A 12826-nucleotide genomic window follows, 5' to 3' on the forward strand; every position below is an offset into this window, starting at 1 on the left:
CTTCCCAGAATATAATAAATGAGGGTACTTTCATTGTCTATTGATTTTCAAGTAGAAATTGAAGAGTTAGAACTGTAATTATTCTTGTTATCATTGTCATTAGTCATCATTATCATTTACCACAACAGATAGAAATGGTGCTCTTTAAAGTCATTGCAAGATTCACAAGTTGAGTGAAAAAAAGAGTGTTGTTTTTGTCTAGCCCAAAATAAACCCTTGATGAACATGATGCTGCTGTGAAGTATTTATAATAGTGCAACTGTGAATTTGCTTGAACATTTTCCTATTTGCATCACATCAGTCCCTAGATATTACTCAATTATTTCTAAACTTAGTGCAGACGAATATGCGTGAAAATAATTGCAGGGATTTGATACTTTTTCTTGGGAGTTTGATTCAAAACCAGGATGCTGCTGTTTTTTAATCTAAAAAAAGAAAAAAAATGGTTGGACATATCTAATAAGTAAAGGTTTTGCACTTTGCAGATAGTTGAATGTAAAATAACAATTATAAAGCGAACTAATGATAGACGTTCATTCAAAAATAATCCCAGTTCCCAAACACACTAAAAAGGCTTTCTTTTGACTGCACTTAATTTTCGTGTTTCAACTCATGTAGCTTCCTTTTGAACAAGTTGCTGCAGGCAGGGAGAGGGTTCAGTCAGACAGAAAAGCCCGTCAGCGAGGAAACATCAATGGGAGGTGCATCAGTGCCAGAAAGATGCCTCACCTGATGGAGGATTAATGACATTTATGACATAAGATTGCTTTACAGAAGAGCTACTGTACTACCCACATCAAAGGTGAGGTGAGGGTAAGGCAGGCTTTCAAAAGAGCTGCAGTTCACACACTGCTTTAAAAAAGACAGACGAGAATCTACTACTATCTGAATGGCTGGCAACTGTTTTTCCCCCTAAAGTTCTACTGTTACAAGGGGAGTGAAATTACAATCGTTGGGGGTGGTTTTCTAGAGCTTTAAAAAGGGGGATAATGATGACCACCAAAATCCTTGAGAATTACTTATAAAAGGAGCAGGCCACTGGCTTATTTGAACATCATCTGTATTCTTCTGAATCTCCACAGACTGAATCACATCTTTTTTGAGTAACATAAGAAAGTCTACATTCACACAAATCACATAAAGGCACCTGTGTGCGTTCTCTAACCAAGTCTGTATTTTACCAGGCAATGTCCATTTTACATGTATCCACATATAAATATAGGGAGCTTGTAATGGATTTTAAGATTTTTGGAAAAAATCAGGTAAGTACTTACATTGAAAAATGATCCAAGGGTTCTCCACTGCTGATTTAATATTTGATATGTCCAAAGGGACATGAGGCAAGGTCCTCGAACCTCATGGAACCACTTCAAGCACATCTTAATGCTCAAGTTACTCAAAGGTGCTGATCTAGGACCAGATTGCACAACCACAGGTCTACATAAGATAAGATAACCAGCAGAACCAGTCCCAGATGAACACTTACAGGCAACTTCTGTCTGGGGCCCTTGTTAATCAGGTGACCTCAACAAAATTTTAGGGTGAACCTTCATAGGGCTCCACCCACAATAAACTAAGTCCCATCAGGCAGGTTCATAAAACTATTTCAAGCCTTTTAAAGTCAGTCAGCTGCCTTTAAAAGGACAAAGCCAAGCATTTTTAAATAGTCATGTCTGTTGATTGTCAGTGGCTACACTTGAGTTTGATTATTCTTAATGACTAACTGGAGTAGTGGATAGCAGAATCCTGTGGAAAAAATGTTGTGAGCCCCATGTCAAATAAAGAAAACCAGAGAACCTTTGCTGAAGACCTAAAAGAATGATCCTTGATTTAAGTAAATGTAAAAACCTCATTTTTCTTTGATCAAACTCATGTGATTATAGCTTGATATTCATTTTAGTTGGGAAAACAATCAGAAAGTATCTGAAAAAAAAACAGCAAAAACAGAGATTAGTGTCTGGTTGGATGTTACAAATGTAAACTTGTACTGACCAATTGAAGTAAATATTTCTGCCAATATATTTATCTGTATGGAGGTGAAAAGGAGAGATAAATACCAAGTAGATAGATAGCATACCTGTGCTCTGTTGATCTGTAAGATGTGACTGTGATTAGCTGATCCCAAATCAGTGCTTCTGGCATTGTCAACGAGAAATGAGTCGTGCTGTGTACACATGCTTTTTCAAAGCCCTCAGTTAGGGAACAAAAACACAAAATCATAACAGTCATTTACAGGTTCAGTTCCCATGCACGTGTCCTATGTCCTTATGTCCTAAACTCTGTTTTCCTTTAAAAATGGTTTAATTCACTTATGTTTCTACCAGCTAGCTTGTACCTTGTCTGGCAAACTATTGAAACTTAGTCATGCAGCACTTCTAATGTGACTCCATGTATGGCTTTCGCTTGTGTTTTATTCTGCCTCACTTGTAAGCCGCTTTACGTAAAAGCGTCTGCTAAATGAATAAATGTAAAAGTAGTGTAAATATAACATATTGATAGCTTTTAGTTACTATCCAGAGTCACATACCCACGTTTTTGTCTCTTGGTGACAACATTCAAGCTCACCGAGTGCGTGTCAAACGCCTGAGGTTTTTGTAATCATGCAACGGCTGACCCCTTGCGGGCGGAAAAGAAAAATGCGGTCAACTTAAATCGGAAACACAGAATTCTGTCCACATGTTTCGATTTGGTCACCCAGAAGGCCAAGTTTTATATACGGTTTACACAAATACACGTCCTCACTGGAGGTAATATGACTGAGAATTTGTGTGCACCGATCATCGCCTCAAACATATGGTCCTCATTACTTTGTGGTGGTATGGGGATCATTAAAAGCGTAGCTTACATCAAAGATCGGTAGCACAAATGTACGTGTCTCGTAGAGTTGGCTGGAGGAAAATGCATCGAAGCCATTATTAATGAATGAAATCATTGCCTTTTGTTTCATTAACTTAATACATGTGCACAGGAGATATTTAAGTAAGAATTTATTCTTGGAATAGTTCGAAGCTGCAGAGTAAAAGACAGACTGATGAAAGAGTTGAGCTTGTGCTTCAAAGCATCTGTCAAACTGGGGAAATGATTTTCTATACACAAAGCTTGAGGCAAAGAATAATAAAGAAATAAATTCTACACACACACATATACACACACACACGGTAACACATGGATAAAAATATTTATCTACTTTTATTTTATTTATCTATTTTCACAGAATTCCTCAGGACGCGTAACTATTGAATGTAATGTTTATGCGGCTTTATTGGATGGCACTTTGTTCCATGTGTCTGTAAATCCCAATGGATAAGAGCGTCGGGGGGGCTGACGCAACTTTGTCTCTAATAAGCACTGGCAGAGCAGCATTTGTGTGATTCACATTAAGTCCTTCCATTCATGCCGGAAGAAAATGTTTTAAAGATAAAATTATTCTGAAGAGTCTTTGTTATAATCAAAATGATTTAATATAATTCCCTTCCTTTGTTATAATGTGCACAAAGGGGCGGTGCGTTAAAAGACACTTAAGTGTCAAAAAACGGCTGATGATGAGCGATCTTCACTTTAACTAGCTTTCATGTTAATCATGAAATATTTGAAGACATTTAATGGTTTAAATCAAAGTTCTCTTGCCTCCTCCTTTCGCGCAGACTCTCACTGTTAGCGCACCTGTCTTTCTTCTTAGCCTCCTAAACACCTGTAAAAGCACTCTGCACTCTCATCCCCGCCCCTGCTAATGGTAGGGAACGGACCCCTCACTTCTTAGAAAACGGCTCGATGTCTAAGCTGTAAACCACTATCCCACCAGCTGTCTAATGATGTGGTTGTGTAGGGCAACCAAATCATCCCACTTGAACAGTCACCGTAAAAGTCTTCTCCGAGCGGTGCCTTGTGTGACGTAGCATGAGGATAATTTGAGCATGATGTCAGACGGGCTATCAGAGAAAGCTGGGTAAACATTGTCGTCACCTACATGGTAAGCATGGTTGCAAAGACAGATCCTGTTTGCTAATGCAGAGCTTCTAGTCTCCTTTGAATACTGCCCAAACTAAAGTTCCCTGAGAAACAAGTAGCGCACGGTTAGTAGCCAGACCCTCGTTCCATCCTGAATTGTAGATATATATCTATCTATTGTAGATATGTAAATATGGATTTTGTGTCTCACACTCTCTGAACGTTTAAAACGTTAAAAACGTTTAGTGAGCGATTTTATTCGCAGGCGACACAGAATTTATCAAACTTGCAACATTAATGTATCAAACTTGATTAGGTACATTTCAAATACTTGCAAATACTGCACTGCTAAAAAAAAAAAACAACTGCTCGCTGATCAGTGCTTACCATCAAAAAACGATAACTACTAACCAGAGGGGCTTGAATCGACTCTCGAAAGTCAATGTGGAAAAAGGAACCCAGAAGCCGAATGGGAACAAGTGTAGTTTGCATTTAACATTTAGAGCGTCGTCTTACTACCTTATACTCTTGAAGATCAATTAGACAGAAGACGCCCTGAATGCCAGCATATTTGCCTGCCTTCACGTACAGTCAGTGTAATGGAAACAAAGCCATCGATAAGACGTCAGTGGGGGTCAACAAAAATACTTTTTTCAACCACATGGGGGTAGTGTTGACATTCTCACGGAGGTATTCCTCTGCGTCAATGCGCATGCAGCCTGAAAACCGTCTGTAAGAGAATTAACAGCACAAACGCAATGTTTCATCACAACGTTTAAATAGAACTACGCAAAAAATTATTGCTACAGAAGATTATGTACCAAAATTCTTTTTAAAGATTATTTGAAGCGCTGTATGGAGAACCAGACCTGACTACATAACTGACAACATGGAAAAAAGAATGATTGTTCATGTAAATCGAGGACTGCTGCTCCACTTATACGGACAGTATACATGTGTTCCCACTGTTCTTACTTCTTTTCCAGATCATTGGACTTAAAAAAAGGAAGTAAACTATATTTCGATTCATGGTCATAGAGGAGAACAGTAAGAAAGGGGGTGGATAGTCTTCTGGATTGACCCCCAAAATCTATTATATTCTAACATGTTGCTGGCCTTTCATTTTCCATGCATAGGAAAGACCAAAAGCCCATCCACCCCACCCCACTGTCTAGAAAGGGTTAAATTGGTCACAGTATGATGTCATAATATGGTTGCCATATAACTGGGTAATGATTGTCAGTGTGTACGGGAAACCATTGAACCATGTTCTGGATAGATAATCCAAAGCCTGTGTCACACTGACATAATGTATGTTTTCACATCAGCGTCATTGACCCAGTAACCATGCAATACAGACCTCTGAGCTCCCACACATGTGGGCTGTACTCCATCTGAATCTGACCTCGACAATCTCTTAACACAAGCAGGAGTGGAAAAGCAAATATGCTAATGAACATGCTCTACCTGTGCCCGATGATATTTTTTCTTCTTGTTGGAGAGTTTGCCCTCGTCTCTGTGCGTCTGGCTGACCTTTTCCTCGGACGCTGCCAGGCTCTGGCCCCAGAATGCTCAGTTGTAGCTTCACCGTTCCCATGACAGCAGACTGTTAAGGAGAGAGGAGGTGGAGGAGCCTTTGTGAATGAAATGCGTCTGGCTCCGCCCATACCCTGAAGCCCTATATAAACAGCTTGCAGCCTCTCAGAGTCTCACAGTTGTGCTGGTCTTGCCTGGAGAGAGACAGAGAAAGCCTGAGGTATTACCTTGAAGTCCTGGACCCTTTTCTGCTGGATGCTGTGCAGTCCTGCCCTGACGGATATAGTACTGGATTCACTAGAACGCTCACACTCAAGGTAAGCATCCTCTCCTGTCCTAAATGCTTGTTTGTGGTGGGTGCATGTGTAAATCTTCTCTCACATATCTGAACTGCTTTCAGAGCGAAAACGAAGCTCTGTTTATCTACTTTACTCCTGTGATATGATGTCTGGCTTGGAACACATTGACTGTGTTCAGTTCTTATGTTCTAACACGGCCTCCCAACTCTTCTGCTTTTTCAGAGTTTTTAAACCCCTCTGCTGAGTTTCCATGTGGATGGTTGAGAAGATCCGTGTGTCAGTGGAGAGAACCAACCTTCCCCTCCCCACGGCAGAGCACAGTCTCAGGCTCACAGACATCATGTTTGGAGATAAAACCGCCTCAGACAAAAGCAAGAAGATCTCCCTGTGCCCCAATGTCATCACCCCGGATACCATCCCAGAGTTCTGCATCCCACCAAAGATCTGTAGCCCATCCGAGCAGCGGGGCACAGAGCTGATAAGAAACGCCCCTGGGCACAGGGCAGCCCCATCCGAGCGGGGTACTCCCAGCAGTGAGGCCCCAACACGTGAGCTAATGAACACCCACATCATCCAGGTGGAAAGTGTGGACGAGGCGCCCTTCGACAATGGATACAGCGATGAGGAGACCACCAACGCAGACCCCCAGAGCCAGGCGGCTCTCTCCCTCCCGCACCTGGCCAAAGCCCAGACCTGCTACGGCTTCTGCACCCTGCTGGAGAGCCCCCACACCCGCAGGAAGGAGTCCCTGTTCCACAGCGACCCCAGCTCCTGCGGCATCCCCCTGGTGCTGCCCCGCAGTCGCTCCAACACCTGCTCCAAATCCTCACCCTCCTCGCATTCCTTCAGTCTGAGCGCACTCAGCTCCAGGCTCTCCCCCAGGGGCCTCTCGCTGAGCCGCCAGGGCACCTTGGACAGCGACACCACCTCCTCCACCGAGTCGTCCCCCTTCAGCTCCCCGATGCTTGCCAGGACGCCTCCCAAGTCCTCTCTCTTCAAGGCTCTGAGCCATGAGAAGCTGCTTTCCCGGGGCAGCAGGAAGGTTGTGTCCCGGAACAACTCCCTCTCGACGGACGAGGGGAGCTCCACAGACAACAGCCCCAACGTGCTGAGGAGGGCATCCGAGGGGCTGCTGGAGGGCCCTCCCTGTTTCGGACTGGCCCCGCCTGCCATCTTCCCCATGGACCTGGTGCTGTACCGGGACCGAGTCACGAGGGAGAGCCGCGTTCCCCTGGGAAGGGACGGGACGCTGCGTCTGTCGGCAGAGTACTGCCCAGAGACACAGAGACTGCGCGTGCGACTGATCAGTGCAGAGGGGCTTTACGCCGCGACCTCTGACCCCAAAGGCATCAACTGTAGCGTCAGCGTCTCCATGATGCCAGGGAAGACCCAGAAACAGCGCAGCACTGTCATCCGCAAGAGCCGCAACCCCATCTTCAATGAGGACTTCTTCTTCGACGGGGTTCCCGAGGACGACCTAGCCAACAGGTCACTGCGTTTCAAAGTGGTCAACAAAATGTGCTCGATGAAGAGGGACTACACACTGGGAGACTGTGAACTTCCTCTGACCAGCATATTAACTTTGTAATATTACACTGTATGGCCGTCTCTTTCAGGAGCTATTTATTCATGTGTAATTACGAAAAACTATTTATTTATATTTTTTATACTGTGCAAAGAAATGCATATTAAATTCTGGAAAAAAAACAGGTTCTTGTCTCTTTGTCTGTTCTTTCAGGATGTATTTGTGTGCCAAACTAGATGATTATATTTTTAGGATGTAGATAATTATATAGATGATTATATTTTATGATATCAGAAGATATTCTGATAAGAAGATCTGCATAAGTGTGGCCCAAAAACAGAAACACTTCAGCCAGTGAAGGCTTTTGTTTCTGCAAAGGATTTCTTTGTTCACATCTGCTGTATATGCCACTCTCCCGTGAGGAGACCATCTGGAAATGCATTGTTTATCATGTAAGAATGATGCACACAACAATAGCATGTGGATTTATGCAGGTCATCTTATCCACAACCGTTGTGAACACCACACCACTAACACACTGCACAGCTAGCACTAACACAATGCACAGCCAACAAATATTCATGTTAAATTCAAACAGTGCAATAAACACAGCATATATTACAATGTCAGGTTTCTCAAGGGATGGTAAGTGGTTGGGTAATTTGGGTGCTTTCCTCGAACGATTTCTGGGAAGCATTTGAAATATTCCCTTCAGTAACCCATGCATGTTTAAAAAGTATGCCAGTTTAAATAAGGACCATCCACTCATTTGGAGGTGATTCCTTTAGCCTAAGTGCATCATGAAACATGAAATCATTCTAGTTACAAAAATAACAATGGGTTTTAAGTTAACAGCAATGTTACACCTCTACATTATAATTAAAATGCTACCAAATCCCGTATATTTCTCTTCCTATAATCTCTCTATAATTAAATGCATGTTATGTAAAGTGTACAGATGTCTTATAATGCTATGACAATGAAAGCTAAAAATTATTAAAATGGAGCTACAAATTAGCTTCACCACAGTTTACATGGTTTTTGTTCATGCTAAAAACAAATGCAGGTTCAGTATAGTTATCAATTTGAAGGACAGCTGCCCCTCCTAGTTCTGACCTTTTTTCTTACATAGGTAGAAGAATTTATTGTGCAAGCACATTTTTTTTCTCCAAGAATATGGTTCATGTAGGGTTCATTTCTTTGATAAATCTCCTTTTATCTTGTTGGAAAACATTCGACTTCACCACAGTTCTGTCACAAGATTAAAATGAAATACCAGATATATAAAATTTAATACAATTAAAGTGGATTCAAAAGGCTGAATTTGGTTATCTTTGGTTTTCAAAGACTCCATGCAAAGATGTCACAGTGTCCTCCACTTCTGACAAGAATGAGAGGAACTCCCTATCTGAGTTCTACTGAATGCGTTGCACACAAATCAAAACTGAGAAATATGAGGTTTACAGGTTCCCTCAGTGACAACGGCTGGCAATGGAATAGGAAACACTCAAGAAACTGCAAACACATCTAAGCAATTCTAGTTTTAAAGGTAATTTCTTTTGATGGTTTTATTTTACAACTGCCGCATGTCAGTGTTGCACCGGGACGTTATATTTCTACTGTAAATGTAGTTATTGATTTTAAAGAACAAATAGCTGACCCCAAAGGCAACAACTGCATTGTGAGCTGCATTTAGTCACAATTTCAGTTGTAGAGGAATTTTTTGAACAAGCCATTCTGTCAGTCAATATTGGCCGACAGAATGGCTCAGATCTAGGTTGTTCCTGGCAAGACCTTAATACCAGCAAATATTAACACTTAAATATTCAAAACAGTCCATAAAATTCCCATAAAATCTTTGCATTTCTGGTTGAAATTCCCCACTGTGGAAATTCCTGGGAGTGTTACAGTCATGCTGCACATGTATGTTGACTTTGAGTTATCCAATAAAACCGCATGTTTGCATGTGTTTTCTTTAAGAGTTGTTTGCCCTGTTTTCCATTTTGCAGAAGTAACGTCTGGAATATAGCATCTGGGAAACGAGAACCACTAGACCAATCAGCATTTTGTTCAAGGAAATGATAAATTATTGATCTTCTGCAAAACATACAGCTAAAAAGACTATGAAAAGCCACACCATTGCTTTTCATTCACAGTATTACTTCTATTATGAATTTCAAACAACAGAGCCATCAATTTTCTCTGTAAAATGACACAGCCTGCTTCAGGGGGGGAAAGCTAGTTGTGTCAAACTGACAGTTGACCTACTTTTCATCTAATGGTGGATAATGAAACTAATAAAAATAATCAGTGATAAAAATATATATGAAAAATGCCTTTTCTTTAGAAGTCTCTGCCCCCCCCCCACCCACACACCCACACACACAGATGTTACCTTTGACTGAATTACCATGGAAATGAAGATTTTGTTAGCAAAGCCATGATATTTTTGTCTGAATGAATGAATAGAGTGGAGTAGTTTTGTTGTTACACTGCTCCTTCCTTGTCATCAGAGACCTCCTCTCTGCCTCTCACTTTCTCATCTCACCCTCTCCCTATCTGTCAGGGTAGCGTTCACACCTCCATGCAATACTGCAAAATGATGCGTGACCTTTAAATGTGAGGGGGTGATGTAGTGTCTCTGCTGGCTGTCGGTGGAATGATTCCTCTGCGTAAATCCTGTCATGTATGTGTGTGTACATGTGTATGCATCTGCGTACATATGGTATATATGTATGCATGCGTGTCGGTGTGTGCACATGTGCTTTGTGTGTGCATGAGTCATGTGCATGGGTAAATGTGTGCTTGTGTGTGTGTGATTGAGATTGCCTGGGTATTCTCATCTGGTAGGTGGGATCTTCAGTCAGGATATTGTCTCCCATAAACAAGAAAACAAAAATCTATTTGGACCCTTGCAAAACTCAGGAGCCTGAGGAGATTTCTCGGAAATTCTAATCTAATGTACCTCAAAAGATGAGGTCTTGTTGTGTACACTTGTGTATTCTTCCTCTGTAGTATTTCTCATAATAACAGACTAGGAACAAACAAAATGTACCTTTGTGCAATAAAATACTAGAGCTATCTTGATGGAGGCAGCACACTATCTGCCCATTTTTATGACACCATGAAAACCTCTTCCATGATGGATTAGCATCCTCTTATATTAACCTACCTTTTTAAAAAAGACAAATCATGTCATAACATACCACACTATGGTGAGTATCTGTTGTTGTGACATGTCAATTTGTCTTGGCTGAGAAAGAAAACATTTGACAAATATGGTCTATATTTAGGTTGTAATGTCAGTCATCGTCATCACCTAGTGGAAATATTGCTGTTTGTGTCATTAACATCTTAGAATAAAGGTTGTGGACTGGTCGGCAGCGAGGCAACATTTTGACAAAGTGAAAATATTATGTGTCTGCGCATGTATGACCAAGAAAGTATATAAACAATGTTGTCCTAACATTGCAGCGTGGTTTGGTACGTTCAAGGAGATTGTATAAACCTTGGTTGGTCCAAACGCAACGTGGCACAAAGGCTTTATTCACTAACGTAAACGAGGGAACTGTGGTATTCAAATAGCCTATACTGATAATCGTGCTGCGTTCTTTCGTGTCAGAACACGATATCGTTGACTACGGCTTTAGAATGCAACAAAAAGCGTGATAGAAACATACTGCAAAACTGTGTTCATCGTACCCCTGCAGTTTTTCTATTACAGCAATATAAAACTAAGTACACTGCCTAATTGTCGATGCAAAATATTACACCCTTTTTCAAATATGAACGACTTTGAAGACTGTCAAACGCTTCTTCATGTGAAGGTAATTTTCTGGTAGTGGGAGAATATACGAGTTGCTAGAAGCAGCGCTGAATCCCTGACCAGTCATAAACCTACAGGACTGGGCAAACTGTAACAGCAGTCAATGACTGAAACTGCTCCTTGTAATTCACGCTGGATTTGGGGATCGCCGCGACTGCAATGCTTTAATGAAGTAGCAACTATTCTTGCGCCGTTACGTAAGGTTACATTTAATCCCAGTACAGATGATTTGAGAAAGGCGGCCAGACATAGGTAGTTGATCGCAGAACTGCTCGGTGTCAACACATGAAATAGAAAGGAACGTCTACAGATCACGGGACTGTGGCTCAGCATCTAGGATCCCTGCAGAAAGGGCTGGGGTGTATCACACATAGCCATGGTGTTCGAAGCCCTGGTCAGTGATCTGTTGAACAGATTCATCGGAGACTATGTGGAAAACCTGGACAAGTCCCAGCTGAAGATTGGTATATGGGGAGGTAAGGACTGTGCACGTTTTCTCTGTAAACAGCATCATGCATAAAGTAATCACCGAGCTAGCTAGGTAGCCAGCTAGCATTGTCAGTCTGGCATAGCCTTAAGGGTAAGCAGTGGGCTGTCCAGTGCACTTCAGTCACAAAGTAAACAGAGGAGTAGGGCTACACCTAAATTAAATAATGTGACTTCAATTTTTCCATAAATACATTTCCTTGTATTTAGACCTCTGTGGCGACGTGTAGCTACTTCGCTAACTAGGCATTGCCTGGTTTGATAGGTGGCATAAAATGACTCAAAACAAAACAAAGTGGAACAAATATTTTGGCTCTTTCACGCACTTTACGTTGTTGTTTCCAATATTAGATTAATTTCACTCAACAGCAGTCTAACTGTATATATCAGACTGCAGAAGGCATTACTAGCTATCTAACATAATTGCATATGTTGTAGGTTTCTAGCTGTAATTTACTCTGCATGAAAGCGTCTGCATAGTCAATAATGTAGCTAGCTAACGAATATAGTTTATTTTAAATGGCATTGGGTTTTTGAGAGAGAGAGCGAGAAGAACTACAGTAATGCTTACTGTTGTCTTGCGGAATTCACACAGGCAAGTGTGTGAACATGACAGCCAGTTCTTATCACTGAATACAATGACACAGTGCTAGCCACATCTGGTCATAGCGTATCTACATCTTTACAGCTTTGCCAGCTTGTAGTTATTATTAGTGTGCTGCAAACAACATTCCATTCATGTTGTATGTGTAACAGTAATAAGAAGTGCTGCTTCACTACATTGTTTGGGATATTTTCCTTGCCACGTCTGCTGTGGAAAATTACAGGCTGCAAAGGGTGTCACGCTGAGTAAATTTTTAAAGGAAGTATGAAATCAGTGTAAAGAATCCTCTTGTCCTGCAGGTATTTACCTGCCACGCCTCTCGCTGGCTTTCAAATCCAGGCCCTGTGAATTCTACTCAAAAGAACTTTGACCAGTGTAGCAGTCTCAAATCACATGCCCCAGTCTTCTATTGTCCTCATCAAACACAATACAGGCTGAAACGCCATGTATTCTGCTCAGTATAGCCCAGCTGCAGTAGCACTTAAACACAAGCAATTCTCTAAGACTGCCTGAATATCGTTATCAGGCTGTTTGGAGTCACGGTCGTTGCGTTTGAATGCCTTCAAAAAGAGAGCTTCATGCACTTGCAGTGGTTTTGAGTG

At 41.6% G+C, this 12826-nt stretch overlaps 2 protein-coding genes across 2 annotated transcripts in view; both read left to right on the forward strand.

Annotated features, from left to right (window-relative positions):
• Positions 1-5781: 5781 nt before the first annotated feature.
• LOC118788523 (C2 calcium-dependent domain-containing protein 4C-like) lies at positions 5782-7371 on the forward strand. Its single transcript, XM_036544541.1, has 2 exons — positions 5782-5801; positions 6006-7371. Exon 2 carries the CDS (start codon positions 6034-6036, stop codon positions 7369-7371), a length of 1338 nt encoding a protein of 445 aa, XP_036400434.1. The 5' UTR covers positions 5782-5801; positions 6006-6033.
• Positions 7372-11412: 4041 nt separating this feature from the next.
• The window catches only part of vps13c (vacuolar protein sorting 13 homolog C), an 80966-nt gene continuing 79552 nt past the window's right edge, over positions 11413-12826 (forward strand). Inside the window, exon 1 of the mRNA XM_036543167.1 lies at positions 11413-11610. Within this exon, the coding sequence (XP_036399060.1) occupies positions 11511-11610 (100 nt within the window). The 5' untranslated portion in view covers positions 11413-11510. The remainder of the gene's footprint in view (positions 11611-12826) is intronic.

The sequence above is a fragment of the Megalops cyprinoides genome, chromosome 13 (assembly GCF_013368585.1).
Source record: "Megalops cyprinoides isolate fMegCyp1 chromosome 13, fMegCyp1.pri, whole genome shotgun sequence".
Taxonomy (NCBI): Eukaryota; Metazoa; Chordata; class Actinopteri; order Elopiformes; family Megalopidae; genus Megalops; species Megalops cyprinoides.